Genomic DNA, 25,498 nt, shown 5'->3' on the forward strand with positions numbered 1-25,498 from the left:
AAAGCCTTCCCCTTTGTCCTTCACTGGAACTCACTCACTTTGATCAGGGCTTCTAATAACGCCGTATTAATATGTTGCATCCGTTACTGCTCTGTTTAGATAGTTATCTCCTGACTGTGGAGCACCCAGACGGAGCTTTATAGCTTCATTCAGCCCATTGTTTTTGGCTTCACTGCCTGTAATTCCATGCTTTCATCAGCATCCTTTTTTGGACGCAGCAGGCACATTTATTCTCAATGAGAAAGCTTTAAAAACCCGACACCAAGCAGCAGCCAGGCAAAGTTAGCGACTGGCCGGTGACCATAACGGAGCACTGAGCCACTGAAGAGGCAGATGTTTCCCTCAGTCGTTGGTGGAGAGCAAATCAGAGCTAAAAGAAGAGCGCGTACCTGACTCACTGTCATCAGGTGGGCACAAACATGAACCGTAACGTTTCTCCATATCTGCTGGATGTGTAAATACAGCGATAACATGTCAGTGTTGTGTTTACAGCTATAGCTTCTGATGCCTCTACGTGGACACATCAGTTATTGCAGGTTTAACAGACAAAAGGTGATAAAAAGATAAAAAGACCATCAGCAGCACAACTCAAACACAAGAATACAAACTTGAAGTTGGCACCCTGGTGGCCTGCAGGGGTTTGAGGAGCCACTGCCAACTATTGCTATATTACTGTCCTTATTTAATGTCTGCTTTCTACTGCCGACTCTCTAAAAGCATGAAATACAGGTTGAACATCGACTGAAGGCCGGCGGTGAAGGGTTGGGTGAGAGGTGAGGGGTCATCAGCTTGAGTACGATGGTTGATGAGTGAGGGAGCGCACTCTGCTGTTTGTGTCCTGACCTCGATGGAGACAGAAACATGTCCAGTTAACTTTGACTTATGTAAACTGCACACATGTCTTAACCTCTACTTGCATCAGTACAGTGGTGCATGAGTTGGTCTGCATGGCAACAACTCTTTAGTTTCAGTCCAGTTCTTTTATTCTGCTCCCATATAAAGTCCAGTATCTACTGCAGCAGTAGAAGTTGATAAAGTTCATCTTGTCTTCAGTTTTCCTCCACACCAAAGATCATCTCCTTCTCTTTCTTGACGCTCTATCGCTCTCTAGTGGTTACTTCCAGAACTTTTGGATTGGGAACATAAACAAGCTTATTTATAGCTGTTTATCTTAACCTGTAACTCTACACAAACATGAATATTCATATCTTTAATATTCTGTTGGAGGAAGTTATTTATATTGTGTTGTGAGGCACATTGGGTCAGTGCTGTGAAGTCTGTGTTATAAATAGACAGAGAGATAAACCCACATACAGACAGTAAAAGTAAAAGCTCGTGTTACAACATTGCATCGAGACAAACTGATGGAAAATAAATGCAAAATAACGATATGATTCAATACCAGCAAGGAGCCACCAGAGGTCCATGTGTTACAGCAAAACAGCCTCTCGAAAACATGTGCACTCATTTCAAAAACCTCGTCTATAAATGACTGCATGATGTCACAGCTGTGTGAAAGAATTATATGTATTATCATTATATTAACACCTTTTGACTAATGTCAAACTAACGTCAAACATCCCATCATAACAGGCTTCATCTTAACGGTGATAATGATCATTTGCCTTGATATGATCATGTGACTTGATGTCGTACACTCAGTGTCTCAGAGTGACTGGCTCAGTGTTTTCTCTGGGTTCTACGTTGTGCGTCGTGAAACCAGCAGGATGTGATGCTGTCTGTGCTGTTTATGAAGCAGTGAGTAACACAGAACACACACAGAGGAATGTTTAACGCTCCAGCCACTTCACAGGAACAGACACTTCAAGTAAAGCCATCACATTTGACAGTTACGGAGCACATTTCAGAGCGGCCACGTGTGCCGAAGCTGATGTGTGAGGACGGACCTCCTCGTGGACGAGAAACAAGACGGTCCCTCCAGGGGACGGAAGTCTGTCGGGTCGCTGAGGTCGAGGCTCCGGACTCTCGCTGTTCCTGAGAACTGTTTTAAGAAAGGAGTCAAAGAGTTAATTAGACCGCCTCCCACTTTTCAATTGAGTGACATGACAGCCTGAGAGCTAAAGTTTAGATATCTGCCATCACTGTAATCTCACCTCTTCACGTCCTTGTTCTCAGTGTCCTCAGTGTCCTCAGTGTTCTCAGTGTTCTCAGTGTTCTCAGTGTTCACAGTGTTCTCAGTGTCCTCAGTGTCCTCAGTGTTCTCAGTGTTCTCAGTGTCCTCAGTGTCCTCAGTGTTCTCAGTGTTCTCAGTGTCCTCAGTGTTCTCAGTGTTCTCAGTGTTCTCAGTGTCCTCAGTGTTCTCAGTGTCCTCAGTGTCCTCAGTGTTCTCAGTGTTCTCAGTGTCCTCAGTGTTCTCAGTGTCCTCAGTGTTCTCAGTGTTCTCAGTGTTCTCAGTGTCCTCAGTGTTCTCAGTGTCCTCAGTGTCCTCAGTGTCCTCAGTGTTCTCAGTGTCCTCAGTGTTCTCAGTGTTCTCAGTGTTCTCAGTGTCCTCAGTGTTCTCAGTGTCCTCAGTGTCCTCAGTGTTCTCAGTGTTCTCAGTGTCCTCAGTGTTCTCAGTGTCCTCAGTGTTCTCAGTGTCCTCAGTGTCCTCAGTGTTCTCAGTGTTCTCAGTGTCCTCAGTGTTCTCAGTGTTCTCAGTGTTCTCAGTGTCCTCAGTGTTCTCAGTGTCCTCAGTGTCCTCAGTGTCCTCAGTGTTCTCAGTGTTCTCAGTGTTCTCAGTGTTCTCATGTTGTCTCCATGTCAGTCTACAGCTACAGTAAACAACCTGTTGAGTTGGGGCCAAACTGTAAATACCAGAACATCTATTTGCAGTAAATCAGTGTTATTTACTACTTGGTTCACGCACCTTTGTTTGTGCGGAGGCGGCGGTGACGTGTTCAGGGAGTCACATGAAGGGTATTTCTCACCAACGCTTTCCTGTTGTGTTCCAGGCTCCTTTGTTTGGCTGCGAGGCCTCGGCCGGTCCGCTCTCTGGGGAACGAGAGCAACATCTGAGCGCTCATCAACACACTGCTCCCATACCTGTGTGCATCGCTGCGTGTGTGTGTGTGTGTGTGTGTGTGTGTGTGTGTGTGTCCTTGGATTGAGGCGATACATCCCCGCAGTGAATTCATGTCTGTTTCTGCAAGACTTTAAATTCTACTATGTTAATATACAACAATGATCTGGTTTGAATTCATATCGAACGTCAACATGAGAAGAAAGAAATGACCGACATTCATTTAAAGTTTGATGCAGAAGCTGCAATTTACAGATGTTGTGTTTCACAGCCAAACATGTGTTCCTTGCAATATTTAAAACGTGTCATTTTGTTTACTGAAGAGATGATTTGAGGATCATAGTTATACAATAACACGTCGTCACTTACACTCATCTGAAGCACATTGGATGTGGATTTTGTGCTGAGCTTTCATTGAAATATAAATCGGATTAAATGAATAAAGTGTCCTCCTCGATTTCTCGACAAGACAACGGAGTCTTTGTTGCTTTTTCAAGAATGTCTCTTGGAGGAAAAAAAGAAAAGGCCTTGCTTTAGATTCCTGTCCTGGGCAGACACAACAACAACAGGAAGAAGGGACATCGTCACAGGTGTCAGGAAGCACAGGAAATAAACAAGCTGAATACTGGAAAACATTGTTTGCAGGAGTCAGAGGTGAGGCTAATAAGGATATTTTTAGCTGGGACCGAATCCTGACAAAACGTCGAACGATGTGATTCTGATGTTTCACACTTCAGTTCTGTGTGCTGATGTGTTATTAATAAAGGGGACAAAATTACAAAGATGATGAATATTTAATGGAATCATTGTCATTAACTGATTCATTTATCACAGACCAATTCATGTGTATATTTCATGTTTTAAAGAAGAAAACTAACTTTATCAAATATGATGTGAAGGCTGTATTCTTTATGAGACACAAGTACTTGTTATTCTCTCATTTACCATTGATTGACTGACTTTTATGAATGCTGTCCTGCAGGTAGGAAATGTTCAAATGTGCATTTCTCAAGCAAGTCCTTAAAAAATGTCTCAAAATGGAGATCATTTGTATTCATGCGTTTTCCTGCCGTGTTGACTGGCGTCAGTCCCGTCTGCACTGGATGCATCTCAGCTCAGCTACGAAGCTAAAGCTGAGCTGAGATGTTCCTCTGGATGAGAAACTTCCCACATTCTCCCCCGTCTGGGATCTTTTGTGCAGCGAGTAAACCCAGTAAATCCAGTCTTTGCACTTCATCTCTTCTTATGCTATTTGTGGTGAGAGTATATTTTTTTCCATGCCTGACGAATGTGTTTTGCATGGGACCAAAGAATATTTGGCCATTTGTGGAGGTTGAGTAAGTAGGTTGTTCCGAGAATTAAGAGTCAAGCATGCCTGATACATTCTCCAGTGTGTTTGGACGTAGGATACCGCTCCCCATCACCATGGGAAACAAGAGTCCCTTCTACCCACAAGACATATTTCTATCCAGACATTTCTACGCTTCAACCTCCCATAAATAAATCCCTCTAATATCAACGTCTCCTCCTCCTTTTTTCCCACAGAAAATCCAATTCAGAATTTAGTTTGCTTCAGTTTCTGGGCTAATTATTTGTTCAAAGGTGCAACGTGTCTCTGCAACATGTAGACACGTCCAATTCTTCTAGAAACACTGCATTATATTCAGGCTGCTTCTGACACACACACACACACACACACACACACACACACACACACACACACACACACACACACATCATAGATCCTCTTCAGTCTTCTTACTCAAAGTCAGCGAACATTTTACTTATTTATGGATCAATCTACAACATGTTGAAGTGAGAACAATAAGATGTTAAAAGAGAGACACAGGACATCTTAATATAACATGATGTAACTTTGACTCAACAGCCTTCCTTCTCTCAGTTCAATACCGGGGTGTGATGTCATGAATCTCACTGCTGAAGGTCCTCTGTAGAGACTAAAGAGTTCATCCGTCTCTGCAGCATTCACTCAACCATCTTCACAGAACAGAGGCTAAAGCAAAGCATATTAAAACACTGAATACACTCAAAACCTAACATTTATCTTGGCTTCAATTCCAACAGTGTCTGATGAGATCCAGCTGCTCATCACCTGGATAATACCGACTCATAAATAATGCAGAGAGCAAAGAACAAAGAGGTCCTTGAAGCCCGGTGAGGACGCAGCTGCAGCTGGACGTCAGACGTCTCTTCTTCAGTAACGTGAAGCTCCAGTCTTTAATCTGAGCTCACTTCTGTCAATTCTGCTGACTTCACACTTTTTACACGAGTCGTCATGTGATCATTATTTGACTTTCCCCGCAGGTGAGAGTTTATGTTCCTTATATTTTACAACATGTATATTAGTGTAGCTACACAGACGTGTGTAAGTCACATTATAATGATATTCCACTTCATTATAGATTACATGATGAATCCACAGGGTCAAATCAGATGATGAGTGAATATTATTAGTGAATGAAACAACAGGAAAAGAGTCCGTGATAACTTTGGTTTATTTGTGAGCTCTTTCTTTACATCAGCTGGTGTCACACACGTGATATGTTCCATGTCCGCTTTTCATAAATACAGTAGAAACAAGACATCTTTATGGAAAGCTTCAAAATATTCAGTGGACTACAATGAGTCCGTGAACGATGTCCAGTTTGAAAATGAAAGCAAGGTCCTGTTCTTTATCTCAACATGAATGAATGAATGAATGAATGAAGGCACACTAAACGAGGTCTACACTGCAGACTCAGACAGAGAGGAAGAGGAGAGAATAACACAGTCATTAGAAAAGACGCTCGCGTCAGACGAGGACCAAACAAACCAAACAAACGCTGTAAAAAAGTGTCTCATCGTTTAACATAATAAAATATATCTTTCACTTCATTTATAAGTTAATGCTACATTTACACTGAAGAGATTCAGTCTTGTCAGCACTTGTCAGCGAGGGTTGAGCCGCTTCGGAGCGGCGGATCTGTCCGAGTGTTGGTCTGTGTTCTGGGCAGTGCTGACCTCTCCTGAGCCCACCTCTGCCCCTGCAAATACAAGAGAGAGACTCCATTACAATCCAGGCAACTGGGCGACTTCACAAATGACATTATGAACAATCTTCATCTTTTTGTTTTTACCTTCTTGAGGCTCAGTCTTGAGTTTCCCGGCGATTTTGGCAAAGAATTTGAGCGTGAGACAAGCTCCGGTCTCCCTGTCACAGATGCCACCTTTGCAGTTGCATGTCTTGCGGCACTCGATCCCATAGGTTCCATACGGACAGTCTGCCATGAAACAAAGCATTACTTTAGATGCATCTGCCTCGTCATGCAGAAGGGTTAGTGTTCTACAGTGTCAAAGATTCATATTCAGTCAAAATAATGATCCACATCAGTGATTCAGAGAAACTGCAAGTGTGCACAAGCATTCATGTTTGAATGTCTCAACTCCAAGCCTCTATAAATGTCAAGATAAATGTCCAATTTTTTTATTTTAAGCAAGGATGCACATGTCTGCAAATGTGCATGTAAAACCATTAATTATATGGCAATTTCCATTGTGATAATTCAATAAATATGAGCCTTAAATAGACTGAAATAACCAGCTGGGATCCTGCTATATTTGGTGCAGCGGGGCATCACATACTCAGAACGCAGCGCACAGGTAGAAACAGCACACACACACACACACACACACACACACACACACACACACACACACACACACACACACACACACAAACATGTTGAGTGTGAACATATACCTTTGCAAATGCCATATTCGTCTCCATAATCGTCCTCGTCCTTGTAGAACTCGCAGAATAATCCCGGTCCGCACTTCACCCCGTGCATCCCCGACACCGTGCGGTAGCAGTGCTCCCCTCTGCCGGCTGCGCAGACCTGGCAACAGCCGCAGTCGTCCAGCACCGTCCGTGTGCACCGCTGCGTCCCGCCGCACCGCTCCGCGTTGCACCGGTCGGGGCAGTTCACCGCGTACTTGACATTGGCGCCCCACGCCGCAGCATCGCGCACTATGAGCGAGGACAACACCGTGATGAGGAGGAGCGACATCTCTGGATGCGGGGCAGCGAGCTCGTGGCTGTCTGTCTGTGTGCTGGACGTCTCGGGGACAAGGGACGGAGACGCGGACCACCTCTGGGAGACTCGAGCGGAGTGACCCTCTGGCTCATCAGGTCGCACGGTTATCAGCGAGGAGCAACTTTGTTTTGCACATGACTTTGCCCCTCGTCAAATTTCCTCATTCCGGTGTTGTCGTCCTTTCTGCCACTCAGACCCCTTCTTTTTTTTTTGGAAATCCGGCTCGGAAGTGGGATTGACTGTGGACCGCCATCCAGGAATTGAAATGCGTGTGACCTGATGTCATCAGTTATGTTTGGCTCGGCTTTGAAGACTCACATCTGAAGTTAGGATGTTTTCTTTCAGTCACAACATCCTGCGATTGGAAACAATATTGACCATGTTCAACAAGATAAATGAATTAAATCATCTTCTCTGCTCACAGTTAATGAGCTCATCTTCTTCTATCGAATTGTGTCTAAAGTTTAAACGTGTATTTAACACAACATATTATTATTATTATCATTATTTTAAATAGGCCAAAGTAAGAAGAAGGAACTGGCTAAAAGTAAAACATACCTTTAAATACAACACTTTAAACCTCTATTTGGATATAGAGTGTTACAGTTATGTTTATTTAGTTTTTTAAATGGTAAATCGTTTTTTTCTGGCTTTAATGAGTTGATTGAGAGGCTCTTACAGGATAATATATATATATGTATATATATATATATATATATATATATATATATATATATATAACGTTATAAGGGCATAAAGGAGACAAAGAGAGAGACTTCTCAACACAAACAACACGACTATTAAGGTACTTCATTAAGTGTTGCAAGTCCATGAAGTTGGAGGACTCACAAGATTGAAAAGGGAAATGTTCACATCCTGACTTTTACTCAAAAAACACTGGATCCTACATTTCCCAAAATGCAACATGATCAAGGTTGTTGTCTTGACAAAGTTCCCTCCTGAGCCTCAGAGGACATCTTCTTTTCCACAGGCTCAGAAATAACCCTCATGAAAAATAAGCTGCATGTGCAATAACTGGATTGCTCCTTTAAATAGCTTATTTAAGATATAAATATATATATGTGTGTGTGTGTGTGTGTGTGTGTGTGTGTGTGTGTGTGTTTAGTAGCCTAATGCTACTGCTTTAATATGTATACCAATGAGAAAGAAGCTGTGCTGAAGTTGCTCTTTAGTTTTCTTCTAATGCTTATTAACAGACATGAACAGTGACTGATAGGTGAATAACAACGTGATGACGATGGTGATGATGAAGGTATGATGCGATCCCCACTCCGACACACGAGGTGGCGTCCTCCGCCTTTGATGTCCCCGTCGGTGGTCAGCCCTCCACGAGACGAAGAAGAAGAAGAAAGCGGAGAAGGTTGATATGATATTCACGTCCGAGGGAGACCTCACCGGGACGGGACAGGTAACGCAAAGCACTTTACCAGCGGGGCGTTTACGGACAAGGTGAGTCACGTGCGCGCGGTGTTTCTTATTCACCTTATCAGCCACGGTCATGTCTGAAGACGACGGTATACCGGAGCGGGGTGCTGAGAGCTGTCAGAGGGGCTTGGTCGGTGGTTTTTTTGACAGCCATGGACCAGACTAGCAACTGCACTGCTGCAGCCCACCGTTAGCTCAGCTGTCACCGCAGACGCTATAATAACGTTACCGGTGTTTGTCAATGACACCGGGAGTCAGGGAGGGGGGGGGGGGGCTGCGTTTCTAATGCACGTATTTGTCCGTTTATGTCGGTGAAGCGAGCAGCCAGCGTGACGGTGAAACGTTACACTGTAGCGAAGTGTCGCTCGAGAAAACAACGCGCAACGCTACAATGTTGCCAGCAGTACGTCAGAGAGCAGCGCTGTCATGTCGCTGCTGTAACGGTAATGGAGTGAATGTGTCGGCTAATGAACGCACGGTCCAATGCCTACCTTGTGACACATTGCGGTGTGTGTGTGTGTGTGTGTGTGTGTGTGTGTGTGTGTGTGTGTGTGTGTGTGTGTGTGTGTGTTTATCCCACTGCCTCTTCCTCCAGCATCTTCAGAGGATCACTGTCCGACATTACGGAGCTCGTGTCGCGGTGACTCCATCCGCAGCTAGCGCTAAATCAAGGGTTCGTTAACAGCCATTCATGTAGACGTTGCCTACACGCTTGTCGTGGCAACAGAGCAACCCGACCGACCGTTGTCTCAGCAACTTCCTCCAGCTCACTGCGGAGGAGGTCCAAACCCCTGGACCACCTCCAGCTGGTCCTGTAGACCAGAACAGCCCCTGTAATACATGACTTTATCAGAGCCAGACGAGGTGTTCTCACGCTCATGTTGGAGGTCGTTTAATGGATGTTGGCGTCATGTTTGATAATTAAACGATGTGAAATCAGGCTCAGTGTTGTCTAACGTGTATCTCTTCATCTCTCTCTTCATCTTACATCAAATATGAATCTATGAATAGAAAAAAACAAACTAATACATCAACAAGGACGGTCCTATATTATGCTATGATTTGGTCCAATAAAGTGCATGTGTGTGTTTTAAGACTTAGAATATGTGACTCTTCCGTAGGGATGAGCGATATGGAATAAATCAAATATTATCCCAATATTATTGACTAAATGCCTCCATGTTCCATCGGTCATGAGGACATGAAGACCAAGTAGCTAAAGGCAAAGCTTGAACAGTGTTTATGTTCATGGAGTGACATCTCTGCTGTGATGCAGCCTTCAGAACCAGGAGCAGACGACTGATCACTCCAGCTCCCAGGCCTCCACATGAACCCTTTATGTTTCTGTTTCATGTCTAAAGCTGACTGACACATTGCTGTGGTATTTGATCTGTAATAAGAAGTAATACTGTGTGCTTTCATGTGTTTTTGTAAATGCTCCAGATGGACTGACGCGTCCTTAACGTCCGCGTCGTCTTAAAACAGACAGACAGCTTGAAGTCGGTGGCGTTTGCGCCTCACACTGCCGCCGGTTGTCTGACCCGGAGACTCCACTGCTATATCAATGCTCGCTGTTATTTTTGGCCGGAGTGGAAACCATATAGCCCCACAGGCCTCAGGCACGGGAGAGGACTGCAGACCGTGGTGGCATGCTCGCATGTCTAGCGGCAACTAGCGTTCCCTCGCTCACACCGGGTCATGTTTTTATAAGTGTTAATCATAGAAAGAGTCTCAGATCATTACCCAAGAGTATGAGGATCTACTTTAGAGCCCAACAGCGTAGTTCTCCGGTTAGTCCAGCCTCAGCCTGTCAGGAATGACGAGTCACTTTTCTCTGGGTCATCATAGCACATGATAGAAATGCTTTCATAATGAAGGGCTCAGTGGTTCATAGATTCCTGTCAGTACTAAACGAGCGGTTATCACGTCTGTCTCTTGTATTCAGTCTAGAGTTGGTGCAGTGGAGATGTAACGATATCCCCGAGAAATCACCTGCTAAGAGACGAATGCCGTCAGTCATTGGGACGTTCACGTGATTTATTATGGGGAAAGGGAAACACAACTCTGTGTGCTGTTCCTGTGAATATGTAGAGTTGTCACTCGAGAGCAGCAGCAGACCTGCTCTGGATTTGTCTAGAAAGCAGACACAAATGCACACAGACAGCCGGGAGCTTGGTTCTCTTTGCATGGGATTGTATTTCAGAGCAGCAGTTGACCATCTTGGAGGCAATTACTATAAGAACGCATTGAGAATATGAATGCATTTCAAAAGGGGAGCAGATTATCATCCCTCGTGTGCTTGATTTAATTCTTTGACTGGTTATATTGTGAAATCAATACTTTCAAATGTTAATAAAACCCCAAAACACCCTTTTTGTATTGAGCAGCGTGTCAGCAGATAAGACAAACGTCTCCTCGTCAGCGTGGGAGACAAACGTCTCCTCGTCAGCGTGTGAGACAAACGTCTCCTCGTCAGCGTGGGAGTGTTGGTTAGCTGTTAGCAAAGGGTGAGCTGACCTATTTCAGCGATACCCACTGGGCCTATGCCACTAGCCTGGATGTACTGTATGCTGGACGAGTTCCAACACTGAGGAGAAACTTGACACCTTTACTCTGGATTTACTTGGCAGGAAATCGCATTAGATCATTGGCTTTCAGCTGCAAATTTACGACGGAGATTAAAGAAAAAGGCCGTTTCATTATGTTGATGGAGCGTGTGGGACGGTACGTGTGGATTTGGTGAATCTGTCATTTGACAACCCTCATTAGCTCGTCTTTCCCTCTCTGCTTGTTTTCAGGAGTAGGTCAGAGTCTAGATAATGCTCAGACATGGTGCCCTGTCAGACCCACGTGTTGCTGAAGTGGCAGGAGCACTTCAATAGCTCCTGGGCAGCAGAAGACGGCGTCCAGACAGCCAGGAGGCACGGAGCCGCTGTGCTCTACAATAAGCTCCTTCTCAACAAGGAAGTGGTGACTCTGGCCCGACCCGTGCAGGAACTCGTCGGCCCACGCCTGCCAGACTTCGAGTGCGAGTCCAGCGCCTCGGCGGAGAAGGAAGAGTACCTTTCGTCCCTGCTTCACAGCCAGCGATGGCTGGCCCACCGGATGCTGACGCAGACCTCCTACACCCTGGGCCTCCACCACAGGCTGGTAGTCCTCCAGAGGATCTACTACGCACTTCACAGAAAGTACCACGACAAATTCCGCGTGCAGCTGCCCTCCCAGTCCACAGACGGTGGCACCGAGTGTGGGCAACTTGAGCTGGCCTCACAGCCCTGCCGGCCAGGGGGAGCGTCCAAAGTCAAGTCGGGCACCGATGTTCTGATAGAGATGGGCGTGCGGACGGGTTTGAGTCTGCTCTTCTCGCTGCTGCAGCAGAACTGGAGGTACGCGGCCTCCGTGCATCCGGAGTCGGTTCTCTGCAATGACGTGCTCGCCACGGCGTCCTCTGTGCTGACGTCTCTGCCGCCGCTCTCTCTGGCCAACGAGAACAAGATCCCGTCAGTTGGGCTCGACTGCCTGGCGCAGGTGTCGGACTTCCTGAAGAAGACGTCTGTGAGCTGCGGGACCGGCGGGGCGGACCCGACCGGCCGGAGGCTGGCGCTGGAGCTGCTGCTCGGCCTGGCCATGCAGAGAGGCTCTCTGAAGTTCCTGCTGGAGTGGGTGGAGGTAGCCTTGGCTGCTTCTATGTCCTCCTCCTCCTCTACACTGTCTTCCTCCTCCTCCTCCTCCTCCTCCTCCTCCTCCTCCTCACTGAGCTCCCAGAACTCAGCTGGCGTGGGCTTTGATGTCATCCATGAAACGCTTCTCCAAATGAAGCAATATTCGGTAGGTCTTTGTGTTTTGTAGCCTGTTATTATCAACATGTGACGTCAGAGCAACTCCTTAGTCCTTAGGACGCATGAAGTCCATCTATAACATCGGGTCACCTGGAGTAATCACCTCAGTCCTCATCGTATGGGACACCTTTACTATAAAAATAGCTTTTCCTCTCACATGGAAGACTTAAAGAATGGCAAACAATAGCCTTAGGAGTAACTTCCATGCACATTTGTGAACATGCTGGTGAATGAGGCCCATTGATATTAAAGCGATGCATCAGTGTGCAGATGAGGATTAAGATTGAGCCGGTCTTCCTTCCCTCCCTCTGTATCGGTATCGACTCATCTCTTAGCAGGCTAATCAGCTTTGCAATATTTCTAGTCAAATAACAACAAGGGCTGGGTGTCGCCAACATCCTCGTGATTGATGTAGTCCGTCCTACACACAACTCAGAGCTCTGTCACAGCTTAAGAAAGTCACAAAACATGAAAACACACAGGTGAGATCTGCAGGATCTAAGATGAGGGCCTCTTTGTCTTCTTCACTCCACCTTCTGCCTGATCATGCAGTGACTTGTCACTGTGTTTGGAATAGAGGCTGCGAGTCAAAAGTGAGGAATGTGATAAAGCAGATGCATTGTGTATTCAACCCAACCTCCTGTTTACACACAGGGAGTCTCAGGTGATGGTAAAAACACTCCATGTTGATGGATAAACAAATGCTCTTTCTCCTCCAGGGTTTCCGAGGAGATTCAGTCAATACTCAGGTGCTGAAAAAGGACGCAGACGGACTGTGTCGTCTCTCCCAGGCAGCTCTCTGCCTGTTTGAGGAGGTGCATACTCTAACATTTAGGCACTGTTAAGAACTGATGTATGTATTTTCCAGTAACTGACTTTATGGACCTCACCCTCCTCTCCTTTTGGACAGATTTGTAACCTGGCGTCCTACTGCCTGTGCTCCTGCGGCACTAATGCGGCTGCTCCCGGTTCGGAGAGCGACGCGGTCATGGTGTATGTGTGGGGCAGCAACAGCAGCCACCAGCTGGCAGAGGGGACTCTGGAGAAAATCCTGCTGCCAAAGCTGACTCAGGGCTTCAGTGACGCCCAGATGGTATGACTGCCCATGATAATGATAACCCGTAATATTACTCTGCCACTTTCCAGCTTTGACCGTTCCTGTTTTTTATCCACGTTGTCCGTCTTTTAGATCGAGGCAGGCCAGTACTGTACATTTTCAGTGTCTGCAGACGGTTCAGTTAAAGCGTGTGGGAAAGGCAGCTATGGCCGCCTGGGCCTGGGGGACTCCAACAACCAGTCCACGCCCAAGAAACTTGTGCTGGAGCCTCACAGGAACATGAAGAAGGTGTCCTCCTCCAAGGGCTCCGACGGCCACACTCTGGCCATCACTGTAGAGGGAGAGGTAACCAGTTCAAACTACTGCTATATGTACTGATGCTCATGTCAAAGGTCTGCAGACTGTATCAGTCAAACCTGCGTTGTAACATGTGAGACATGATGTACACACTCCTCACTTCCACCTCCTCTGTTCAAAATATGTTTTCCAGGTGTTCAGCTGGGGCGATGGAGAATATGGGAAACTGGGCCATGGCAACAATGCGACACAGAAATACCCAAAAATCATACAAGGACCGCTGTTTGGCAAGGTGTGCATTCAGAAAACCTTCTGCTTTTATTCATGCGTGTATTTATTTGCAAAGCCATGCGATTTAACATAATTCTGCATACATTATGGTGTCTGTGCCAGGTTGTTGTTTGTGTGTCTGCTGGCTACAGACACAGTGCTGCTGTGACTAATGACGGAGAGCTTTACACCTGGGGAGAAGGAGACTTTGGAAGACTCGGTACGCACTTTATTTCTCAATTTGCTCTCAAACGTTTCAGTGAAGCATGTCGCCAACAACCCTCTGTTGTCCTGTGCTTCTTCTCCCCCCCCCCCCTCGATTAGGTCACAGTGACAGTCAGAGTCGGAACGTTCCCACGCTGGTGAAGGACATCAGCGGTGTGGGGCAGGTGGCCTGTGGCAGCTCCCACACCGTCGCTGTGGCGCAGGATGGACGCACCGTGTGGTCCTTTGGGGGAGGGGACAACGGTACGCTGGCAGACGACACATGGCTTGATTTTATGTCTGTTTTGTTAACCTGAAGGACCGGAGCATAGCAGGAGCATTTGTGGTGTGTCTTAACAGAAACGCCTCTACTTAAGGTGGAGTGAATTAATGCTGCTTCTCGGTCATGACTCGTTTTTGCAGGTAAACTAGGTCACGGAGACACCAACCGTGTGTATCGGCCCAAAGTCATAGAGGCCCTGCACGGGTTCATCATCAGGAAAGTGTGTGCTGGCAGCCAGTCGTCTCTGGCCCTCACCTCTGCAGGACAGGTGAGATGCAGCATCGTGGGTCGACTCTCAGCCGACCTTACCTGAGCCAGGCTCACTCGGCTCTTTCCACACTCTCCTTGTGGAAAGCTTTTATTCTGAAAGGGACTTAAAGTGAGCTTGTCTATTTGAGTGAAAACAAACCTCCTTCAGCTATAGAGAGTCACTCAACATTTAAATGAAAGTCTTCGATAATGCCACTTTAAATACAAGGATGTAATGCAGTGACACATATAAGGAGATACAGAACCGACACTCGTGTCTACTCTTGTTTCATCCAGGTGTTTGCGTGGGGCTGTGGCTCCTGTTTAGGATGTGGCTCCTCTGAGACGACCTCTCTGAGACCCAGGTTCATAGAAGACCTGAGCATCACCAAGATCATTGACATCTCATGTGGAGACAGCCACTGTCTGGCTCTGACGCATGGTGAGAGACCTTCAACCGCTAATCGTCAGGTTTTTTGTGTATTTATTTGGGGTTAGAATTGTCGTTTCTATAGAGGTGTTATTGGGATATTATAATTGTGAATCTGCTCTGCAACGTACGCTGCTCTCCGTCCGTCAGAGAATGAAGTGTATGCCTGGGGGAACAACACGATGGGCCAGTGTGGACAAGGCCACACTTCCACACCAATTACCAAACCCAAGAAGGTGCTCGGTCTGGAGGGGGTGTCGATCCAGCAAATCACCGCTGGCACTTCTCACAGCCTGGCTTGGACCGCAGATCCAACCGACAGGTGAAGTCTAATCTCGTCTCAAACGAATTCAAGTGTTTCCGTGTCGCTCGTGTTTTTCTCACCCCGCTGTCTAGGAGATATGTTTGTGTTTGCACAGCTCTCTTTTTAAGCGCCTTACTTCTTGTCCAGGCAACTGGTGGCGTGGCACAGGCCCTTCTGTGTCGACCTGGAAGAGAGCACGTTCACCTACCTACGCAAGTTCCTCGAGAGTTACTGTGACGGCATCGGGGATGACACGCCCCCCGCCCCCTTCTTATCTAAAAGGTATGAAAGCACTTTAACATGGCACTCTATCAGTCCTGATAATATAGCAGATTGCACAGCAGGCCACGTGGAATCCCACACCGTAATGTTCCCTCCTATCCACTTAACCAACGCTCCTAATGCTCTCTGTTTGTATTGCTCAGGGACCACCATCAGTTTCTGTTGCTGTGCATGAAGCTGCTGTCCATCCACTTATCCTTGGCCCACGCCGGGGGCACTGGAGCCATGGTTTTGGGGGCTCAGGGCAGGCCCCTCAGAAACCTGCTGTTCCGGCTCATAGACACCAATATGCCAGACTCCATACAACAGGTAGACTAACAGTCCAGCTCTTGCTAGACTGTTTTCTAGTTGGTTGTGACAGGAGGAACTGGGGGGAGCTGTTGGTGTTGTCTGCAGGGTGTAATATAAAGTGGATTGATGGAGCCTTTATGTGCTATTTTTATTTTATTTATTCACTTGCGGTAAATGCTAACCATCGATTTCCAAGTGTCTGTTCATGTTGCGTTGACATTCCTGTCTGTCCTCAGGCCGTTCTGAACACGCTGTCCATTGGTGCATCCCTGCTGCTTCCTCCACTGAGGGAAAGGACAGAACTGCTCCTGTCCCTCCTTCCTCAGGGCCCTCAGAGCCTAAATGTCCCCTCCAAAGGACAGGTATGTGTTAAAATAGTGCTGGTTATCATTAGCAAATGTGATTTTTGTGCATTTGTGCCTCAACAAATCACCATTCAGGAAGGTGTTTTGTTAAAGGAGATGTTTTTGTAAATAATAAATATCAAACCAAACAAATCTCTTTTTCTTTCCCTCTGTATCTTTCAAAAGCGCCTGCAGCTAGACATGGTCCTCAGCAGCCTTCAGGACCAGAGCCACGTCTCTTCTCTACTGGGTTACAGCAATTTTGGGGAGGTGACATCTCTGGGACCCCCTCTGACACCCGTCGCGTCCGCCCGGCCGCCCTCCTCCTCCAGCTCCGTTGAGGCCGATGACCCTCTGCACTTAGCCGAGGTGCTGCTCAGAACCCTGCTCCTCAGCATCGGCTTCTACACGGTATGGAAGAGGAGCCTGTGCTGTGCCTTTGTGTGCAGCTTTGTGTCCTATGTGTTGAATTACACTTTCACTCTCGGGCGAATTAAATGCATTGTTCTGTCACTCAAGTCTTGTTGCCAATTTCACAAATGTTCTATATTTTGTGAACATTGTTGCCGTTGAATTAGAGTTTATTGTACTATTTCTTGTTTTCTTGTGTGTCCACACAGGAGAGGGCCTTCGGGGAATTGGAGAAAAACAGTGACAAGCAGCTATCGAGCGATAGCCAGGGACAGACTGATCCTCCCTGTCACTTCCACCAGCTGCTGTCTGGACTACACAAACACCTGCTCGCCCATTGCTATATCCATCCCAGCCCCGAGGTGCACTTACACTCGCGTACATTTCAACCTAATCGCTCCGCAGTCATGTAGTTGCATTTATGTTCACCGTGACTCATCCGTTGTGTAGGACGACAGCAGCGTAACGCTGCTTCGTGAGCATCTGTACCTGCTGCTTCCCTGTGCTGCTGAGACACTCAGGAGATCCACCAAACTGTTGAAGGAGAGTTCCCTCGATAAACAAATAATCAAGAAGCTGCACGGTAAGAGAGAGTGTGTGTGCCGTTACAACCTCACGTAGTTCATCTATTGTCCCAAATATACTTTATTTAGTTAGTTATGTGTGTTTATTCACAAAATACTACTAGACCATGAGTGCATTTTTGGAACAGATCTGATAACACATTAACTTGTTTGCAACAGAAAAGGACAATATCAAAGACTGGACAAATAAGTTCTCAAACCAACAACCAAACATTTAGTTTATATCTGACACCTTAGGTCAGAACAAACTGTATCTGTATGTGAACTGTCTCTGAGCTGAGGACCAGCACATTAGACACGTTCAATAAATGTGTCCGTCTGTATTCCTCAGCTATTTTTATGGTCTGTCCCTCTAATCCCCGTCTCTCGTCTCAACCCTTGTCTCAGTGGTGTTGTACAACTCGGTGGCTGGCAGCCTGCTGTGCCAGGTCATGTACTCCTTGCTGCTGCTGCCTCTGGGCACAGTCCAACCCCTCCTGAGCCATTTGCTGGCCTTGTTGGAACAACTCAATGATTTCAACAGGTTGCTACCAGAGACCGGCGTCCTGGAAGAACAGGAGCTGAGAATGGAGGCTCAGAAGACCTGTTCAGGTCAGTGGAGTTTTGACCCATACATTTATTCTTGATATTAGCGACTAGAGCCGTGTCACAGGTATCGTTATTAATAAAAAGGATGGCACATGTTTGCACTTCAGATTCCTCTTAACAGGATCAAATATAGAGTTTAACCATGACGAGGGATCTTCCTCACAGATACAAGTGAGGAGCACACATGCCTTGGTCAGCAGCAACAGGAGGAGGAGAGCAAGTGGGTCTGGCTGTTGGATCTGGAACGGTCTGTGGCGTTGGCAGTCGGCCGTTGCCTCGGCGGTATGCTGCAAGGCCCGCCTCCCTCACTTCAGGAGAAAACCTCAGAGTTCTGGCTATCGAATGTCCTCCTCAGGAACGGGCTGGAGATGGACTTCGAACAGCTGGGTGGGAAAACATGCTGCATGCTTTCATAATATGAGCCAATGTCTTGGCAAGTGGATATAAACTGCGTGGAATGTTCACCCCAAGTTTAATGTTGCACTAATGTGTCCACACTTTGTTTGCAACAGCTAATAATAAGACCAGTGTGTGTTCGCCAAAGAGGATGTTACAGAGACTCCAAAAGAGTTCAGAGTCATGTTTGAGATCTTCTCTGTTGTTTTATTCGGTAGTTGACAGAAGAGACAGACAAGAAGCTACCTAGTTTACCTTATATACATCTTAGAACATGAGAACACAGGGAGAGCCTGAAGATCATGTTGTTATGCAAATGAAAGTGTGTGGTTTTCACTTGTTTGCTCGTCATACGTCTCGTGTGTTTCTCTGTCCTGAAGACTCCAGCATGGCATGGCTGACTGAGGTGGTGCTGCTGGGCAGTAGTGACGCCAGGCTGTCAGAGCTCAGTCTCAATGAGGAGACCAGGACTTTACTGGAGCTGGCGCTGGGGTCCTCCAGAGGACCTGCAGGTGGCCTGTGGCGGAACATGGAGGAGTATGCTCACAGCAAAGGTACTTTGACTCGCCTGTGTGTGTGTGTGTGTGTGTGTGTGTGTGTGTGTGTGTGTGTGTGTGTGTGTGTGTGTGTGTGTGTGTGTGTGTGTGTGTGTGTGTGTGTGTGTGTGTGTGTGTGTGTGTGTGTGTGGGTTGTTCCTTCATTGTTGTGTTGTTGTGCTGTGAGAGCAGAGTGGGAGAGTGGAGGCTCTGCAGGAGACTGTTTGCTGCAGACTGTCTGTCGCTGCTGTCTGGCTGCTCTCCTGAAACACACCGGACTGCAGAATGAGGCCTGTTGGCAGGACAGGTGAGTCCCGTACTGTTTAGTGAAAGGCCTGTTCCTGAGCATTTCATTAACTCATCATTGTGTAAGATCCATACTGCAACGCTAACTATTTACTGTACCCTGAGACAGATATGAGCCCTGTGAGATGCTGTTGGACGTCTATGAAACGATTTATAAAATCAGAAGCACTCTGTTGGCCCACAAAAACTCTCCAAGGATCACACAGGTGCAGACTGCTGTCAAGCAGGTACCATTACTAAAATGACTTTATTTCATAACCAAATATTATGCATTGTGTTGTACAATTATGGACCAAAAACATCATATAGTTTAATAATTGTTCTATAAACTTGTGTTTACAGAACAACATTTTGTTCCTCCACTCAAGGACTCACACATAATCTTGATTCATAATAAGGTGTATTGAAAACATTGCTTGTATCGCAGACCACTCAAGCTCCCCAAAGTCCCGATGCAGACAGGCAAGAGCCGGGCACCTCAGCGGAGCAGGTGGGAAAGGACCCTGAGCAGCAGCAGCAGCAGGAGCAGCAGTCAGGAGGTCCCTGCAGCTGGGAGGTGCCGGTGCCGGTGCCTCCGCCCCCCACCGCTAACCACAACCAGGAAGAGGTCACGGAGGAGGACGCATTTGGCAACAGTCGTATGTACCTGTCAGGTTAGAAGTGCTTGTCTGTATTTCTTCCCTTCTTCCAGCAACGTTGAAAGCAGGCAGGCCCACACCGAAATACACATCACACACACATCACACACACACACACACACACACACACACACACACACACACACACACACACACACACACACACACACACACACACACACACACATCACACACACACACACACACATCTGATCCTCGCATGTCTCTGCAGAAGTCCTAGAATCATTCATGGCCACCCGGGAGGCCATGCAAGTGCAGCAGAACGTGACGGTGTACGAATCCTTTGGCACTTCCACCCTCCCCAGCAGCATGGAGAGCCCCGTCAGCCCAGAGAGGGAGCTGGATCCAAAGCAGCAGAGGGAGAAGCAGAGGGAATCTGAGGAAAGCTTGGGTTTCCCTGCTGCATGCCATCTGGTGGTGTCCCGCTGCCTCTTCCTCCTGCTGGGGGTCAGGCCTGCGTGTGTGGAACCCAGCGAGATGGAGAGCAGTCAGGCCATGAGCAACGGAGCGAGGTCAGCGTTCGTGTGAGGCAGCTATGTTTGTTCTCGTTTATTGTGGTCGTTGCACTGAACTGTCCTCATCATCCCACTTTTAGGAAATCGACAACAGAGTTCCTAATGATGGCTGCTGACGGCCGGAAACAGGTGAGTCTTGTCCTCAACCAGAATGTGGCCCCGCCCCTCTTTATTAATGCTAATGTGTTGTCTTTGTCTTACTTAGTCCGACCAATCCAAAAACTCATTGGGATCTTCCAAGAATAAAATGGGTAGGTGGAATATTTGTTCAATTAATGCATTTTTTAAAAATAAGTCTGACCTACATTCATGTATTAAAGGAATAGTTTAGATAATTTGATGAGAAGGTCGACACTGCTCTCATAGGAAGGTTTCAGTCAGCGACCCGTTGGCTTATCTTAGCATCAGGCCCCGTGGTCTGGCTGTGGGCCGGCCAGAAAACGAATAAACGTATTTCCTAAAATGTCCAACTATGACTTTTACTAATGTGTCATTCTAATGTGCTCACCGTACCTTTTGAAGCTTCTTATTGTCTTCTCAGAGTTGTCTGTTTGGGTCGGGAAACACTGTTACACATCATGTCTGCATTATTTCCAGGGGAACATGTTGCAGCATGACAGAAAGATTACATACGGATTCATATTTTTATGAGGACAACTTGTTCAGACGTTAATTAGATTTTTGTCAGTATTTTTTCATACATGAATTAAAACTGGATTGTTAGCTCTGTCAGAGGTGTGGAGAGATGGTATCAGAGAGGAGTACAACGCTGGCCTTTGTTCTTCTGCTGTGTGTGTGTGTGTTCCAGGTTTACCTCTCTGTTCTCTGGGCATCATGAAAGACGCCTGGGATCGCCTCCGGCAGTGTATCAGCCCGACCTCAACCATGACCCACTACGGCAACAACACGTTGCCTATTCTCAACCAGGTGTTCCACTTCGTCTGCGGCAGCCTGATCCACTCGTCATCCTCCTCACCGACGCTGCCAGGTGGACAGACGTGTGCTCAGGCCGATCCGAAGGCCATTTCTTTTGCTATACTGCAGCAGCAGCAGAGGGCTGAGGTAACACCACTTTCCCCTGTTACGCAGTAGTTCATGATGAAATGAAAACTCTGTAACACCTGCAGATATTTGTTCATTTAGGGTTTCCTCATGTTTTTAAATCTCTTGAATGTAATGACAGAAGCTATCAGCCACATAGGCTCAAATATAGCTGGAAATGATTGAAAATCTGCAAAATCAATTATTTGGAACCGATCTGGACGTTCAGTGGATGCATTTAAAGGTCTTAACTAACTGCTAACCTTCCCTTTGTTGTGCTCAGTTGCGTCTGGAGGCCTTCTGTCAGATGTCGTCCTTCCTGTCTAAGATGGAGGAGAAGAGCGGCGGGTTCACCGTCTCCCCTCAGGTTCCTGCGTTGTTGCAGTCCGTGCAGCTTCAGTTCCTCTCTGGATGTTTCTCTCTGGGAACACAAATCATCGCCTCTCACTCCGGAGCTAATTACGAGACGCAGCATTACATGGTACATGTAGTAATCTGTTTGTGGAAGAAAGAAGGAATGAATATTTAATTCAAGCCAGATGGACTGAGGAGAGTCACTGAATATTGTATTCACTTGATATCTTAGTTCTAGATTAAGCTTTTGTCGTATGAATTAATCTCCAATCCCTCTTTTCTTAATCCAGTCTGGTACGCATTCATCTTCTGTGGATACACAAGGAGAGCTGCAGTCTGCAGCCCACACATTCTACCAGCAGGTGGTGCGGGTCCTCAAGCAGAGGGTCCTGCTGGAGAGAGAACATCCAGGTTTGATCATTAATTACTTTCAGGAATGTAATTATTGTCTCAACGTTTCACAGTTGATCCAGGGAGAGGGTCGAGGGCATACATGGTGCTCTCTCATGGCTTAACGTTGAGGACAGATATACTTACTTTGGACGTGCCGTGTCTTTGTTTGTTGAAGAACGGGACGTCTTGTGCATGGCTGTGAGTCTCTCGGTCTTGTAAGTGGTCTTGGCCTGAACCTCCTCAGGGATCTTGTTCCATCGTGTTTAGTCTGGTCTGGCTGTTTAATTGTGTTCCACTGAGTGCTCTCCTTCCGGATGGAAACGGAGTTTGGTTTCGTTCTACTTCATTTCATTTAGTTTGCTCTGTTTATTGTGAGAGTTATGACTGTCGATGTGACTTCCCTGTTAAGGTGAGAGGGCTCTGTGTGGGTATAGCGGACTATGTTAGACTTTGTGTGTTTTTATTTAATTGGACATGTAGTTGAGATGTCGTCTCTCTCATCACCAGGTTCCTGCCAGCACCTTCTCCTGGCCACAATGTTTGCACTGAATTTCTGCTACCAGCCAGTGGACCTGGTGCTCGTCATCAAATGCGGCATCCTGGAGATCCTTTGCATGCTGACCAACAACAGCTGTGCACTGATGAACCAGGGATGGTTTGCAGCCTCCAAATCTGGATCCATGCTGCTCAGCGGGGCTGTCAGACTAGCCTGCGCCCGTCTGCTTCAGATACTGACTGTGGCTGCGAGGTGAGCGTGAAGAGACTGCAAACAGCTGCACCAAAGTGTTCAATACTCCTCTTTACTATTGTTTTCACTGACTCAAAGCTGAAAGTACACTTTAGTGTTGCATGTGAAACAAGTTGTCCCGTTGTCCTCAGCTCCTGTGAGGATTTGCTGCCTATGGACGTATCCCATGCTCTGATGGAAGTGCTGTGTGAGCAGCTCCAAAACATCCTGTATGCTTTCCACCAGCAGCAGACAGCAGAGAGAGGAACTGCTGACAGGACAGATCTGGACTCCTGCAGCAAGAGCACAAATCTAACTGGTGTTGCACGTTAAGCTATATTTAACTTTGAAATATATGTATATTGTTTACAAATAGCACCACACAATGAAGTCTTTTAAGGACAAATGCTGCTTTTATTGAGTACAGTTGTCCTTCTGTTGCTGTTGTTGTAGGAGTGGAGAGCAGCAGAGTGGTTGAATCCCAGCTTGCAGATTTCTTGGTGTTTCTGAGGCGTGTGCTGTCACTGACAGTGATGAAAAGACTTTCTACTTTTGTCAAATGGATCGATCCAATCATGGCCATTATTTCACACAAGTGCTCTTCAGGTTAGACGATTTAAAGTAGTAATTAAAAACAGCACCGATATGATTTTACATGATTTTAACCGTTTATTGTGGTTCCTTTCCACCGGCTTCTCTTCAGGGTCCCCATGCTTCCAGAACCTCCGCACTAAGCTCCTGGCGTTCCATGTTTTAGAAAGACTGTTACCTGCTTGTTCTGAGCCGCTTCAAATTCAACAGGTATGACGTTGAAATGTAAATGCAACATGCTAGTGAAGTAGCTGAAGAAGAACATGTGAGCGTGATGATGAAGCAGTCATGCTTTTACATTCGTGCCTTTTTCTCCATTCTCTTGTAGATTGTTAAACAACTCTTCCAGCTCTTGTCTGTTTATATGTGGAAGGAGCCGCTGGCTGAGAAGAACCACGAGGAGACGGCTGAAAAAGAAAAGAGGGTAATACAGCAGCGTCACGAAGAAACACTGTGTTTCTCTTACTACATAATACTGCTGTACAAGCCTCGTTATTCCAGCGTATTACTATGTCAAACAAGTGGTCTTATATTTTTTACATAAACGTTTTCTCACATTGTAGCAACTTATCTGATCTAATCAGGCAGAAATGTGTCTTTCACCTCGTGTCCATGAATAAAGGATTACACATCTATTCATAGCTAACACTTTAACACTTTATATAGTTTAATATATTCCTACTCTACTGTGATTTGTCAGAGAAAAGGCATTATTTAGTCATCCTGTGTTCTTGGTGTGCATAGATGATTGTGAACACTATTAAATGGTGTGAATGACTCTCCAGCCTAAGCTTTGTGTTTACATTAAAACGCAACTCATCCTGCTCACGATTCAATCAACATGTCTCCTGATAACCAGCCGGTCATAACCCTCAGAACCCTCGGATCAGAATGTGTGTTGATGTGAATGCAGAGTTTAAGTAGAAGTGAAGTTCACTGCTGGCAGCACTGAAGCTGAAGACAGCAGGGCTGCTTGATGGAACAGATGGGCTTGTTCTCCATGGTGCGGAGAAATAACAACAAACTTCATTTACAAAGAGCATGAATATAAAACACAAACCTTCCTCTTTAATGTGATCATTATGATTTCAAAATGTGATTTGCTAATCTCTGATAATTTACTTACAGTAGGAGTCTGACAGCCAGTTAGTTCTAATTGTTTTCACCGTCTGTAACCCTTTAACGTTTAAACTTTAATGGCAAAGAACGTGTAAACTCCACCCAGAAGGGGGTCCGGGTCCAGCCAGGACCCCTCTTGCTGTGAGGCGACGGCGCTAGCCACCAGCCCACGTCGTCATATTGTGTTGCTTTGGTATTACACGTTGGTTGTTAACCAGTTGTTTTCCGACTCGTTGTTTTGCAGAACCCAGGCAGCTATGATGAATGTATTCCCATTGGAGATTTTTCCTTTGACCCGCACAAGATCATCTGCTGCTCTCTGGAGAGCGGGAACGTCCTCACCCACGGCTCAGGGGGCAAAGGGTACGGCCTGGCAACCACTGCCATCACAGCTGGCTGCTTCATTTGGAAGGTAAGTAACTGATGTGTACATATACACATAAAGAGTGAAAACACTGATACAGTTATTGTCCAGGTTGTACCACAGAAATGTGCACAGAGAACACGTTTAGCAAACTGATCCACGCTTCTCTCCTCAGTTCTGTATTACCAAAGAGAACAGAGCCAATGAGGCCACATGTATTGGCGTTTCACGCTGGCCAGTCAGAGATCACAACCACCACACCACCACCGACATGTGGCTGTATCGGGCCTACAGTGGCAACCTGTACCACGGAGGGGAACTGGTCCGCACACTTCCCTCCTTCACCCAAGGCGACACAGTCACCTGCATCCTGGACATGGAGGCTCACACCATATCATTTGCTAAGAACGACAAGGTCTGACCAAATATTCACAATCAGTATTCAGGACTTTTGCTGCTATTGTTGTTGTTGTTGTTGTTTTGCAATCTCTGTGTTTTTTTTTTG

The 25,498-nt window shown here is 46.5% G+C and overlaps 2 protein-coding genes across 6 annotated transcripts in view; one reads left to right on the plus strand and one right to left on the minus strand.

Moving 5' to 3' along the window:
• Positions 1–5,517: 5,517 nt before the first annotated feature.
• On the minus strand, positions 5,518–7,448 carry esm1 (endothelial cell-specific molecule 1). Its single transcript, XM_068705611.1, is given in 4 exon segments — positions 5,518–6,063; positions 6,157–6,300; positions 6,780–7,216; positions 7,218–7,448. Coding segments are annotated over 4 exon segments (708 nt in total). The 5' UTR covers positions 7,250–7,448; the 3' UTR covers positions 5,518–5,968.
• Positions 7,449–8,481: 1,033 nt separating this feature from the next.
• Positions 8,482–25,498, plus strand: part of LOC137869384 (probable E3 ubiquitin-protein ligase HERC1) — a 34,834-nt gene continuing 17,817 nt past the window's right edge. For 4 of the 5 annotated variants that reach the window (XM_068706789.1, XM_068706790.1, XM_068706793.1 and 1 more), the window contains exons 1-36: positions 8,482–8,583; positions 11,358–12,387; positions 13,118–13,213; positions 13,309–13,491; positions 13,588–13,800; positions 13,946–14,044; positions 14,146–14,242; positions 14,347–14,490; positions 14,650–14,777; positions 15,056–15,200; positions 15,339–15,510; positions 15,640–15,774; positions 15,918–16,083; positions 16,302–16,427; positions 16,596–16,820; positions 17,030–17,182; positions 17,271–17,403; positions 17,792–17,995; positions 18,158–18,379; positions 18,769–18,942; positions 19,117–19,231; positions 19,340–19,457; positions 19,658–19,883; positions 20,101–20,401; positions 20,485–20,533; positions 20,610–20,655; positions 21,213–21,466; positions 21,729–21,926; positions 22,090–22,210; positions 22,700–22,940; positions 23,072–23,238; positions 23,373–23,525; positions 23,623–23,720; positions 23,839–23,934; positions 24,874–25,041; positions 25,169–25,408. In XM_068706789.1, coding sequence (XP_068562890.1) covers positions 11,389–12,387; positions 13,118–13,213; positions 13,309–13,491; positions 13,588–13,800; positions 13,946–14,044; positions 14,146–14,242; positions 14,347–14,490; positions 14,650–14,777; positions 15,056–15,200; positions 15,339–15,510; positions 15,640–15,774; positions 15,918–16,083; positions 16,302–16,427; positions 16,596–16,820; positions 17,030–17,182; positions 17,271–17,403; positions 17,792–17,995; positions 18,158–18,379; positions 18,769–18,942; positions 19,117–19,231; positions 19,340–19,457; positions 19,658–19,883; positions 20,101–20,401; positions 20,485–20,533; positions 20,610–20,655; positions 21,213–21,466; positions 21,729–21,926; positions 22,090–22,210; positions 22,700–22,940; positions 23,072–23,238; positions 23,373–23,525; positions 23,623–23,720; positions 23,839–23,934; positions 24,874–25,041; positions 25,169–25,408 — 6,405 coding nt within the window. In that variant the 5' untranslated portion in view covers positions 8,482–8,583; positions 11,358–11,388. The remainder of the gene's footprint in view (positions 8,584–11,357; positions 12,388–13,117; positions 13,214–13,308; positions 13,492–13,587; positions 13,801–13,945; positions 14,045–14,145; positions 14,243–14,346; positions 14,491–14,649; positions 14,778–15,055; positions 15,201–15,338; positions 15,511–15,639; positions 15,775–15,917; positions 16,084–16,301; positions 16,428–16,595; positions 16,821–17,029; positions 17,183–17,270; positions 17,404–17,791; positions 17,996–18,157; positions 18,380–18,768; positions 18,943–19,116; positions 19,232–19,339; positions 19,458–19,657; positions 19,884–20,100; positions 20,402–20,484; positions 20,534–20,609; positions 20,656–21,212; positions 21,467–21,728; positions 21,927–22,089; positions 22,211–22,699; positions 22,941–23,071; positions 23,239–23,372; positions 23,526–23,622; positions 23,721–23,838; positions 23,935–24,873; positions 25,042–25,168; positions 25,409–25,498) is intronic. The other variant, XM_068706791.1, reaches the window with a different exon arrangement.

Source organism: Cebidichthys violaceus, unplaced genomic scaffold (assembly GCF_023349555.1).
Source record: "Cebidichthys violaceus isolate CVI_PGR_0920_01 unplaced genomic scaffold, fCebVio1.0.p SCAF_12, whole genome shotgun sequence".
Taxonomy (NCBI): Eukaryota; Metazoa; Chordata; class Actinopteri; order Perciformes; family Stichaeidae; genus Cebidichthys; species Cebidichthys violaceus.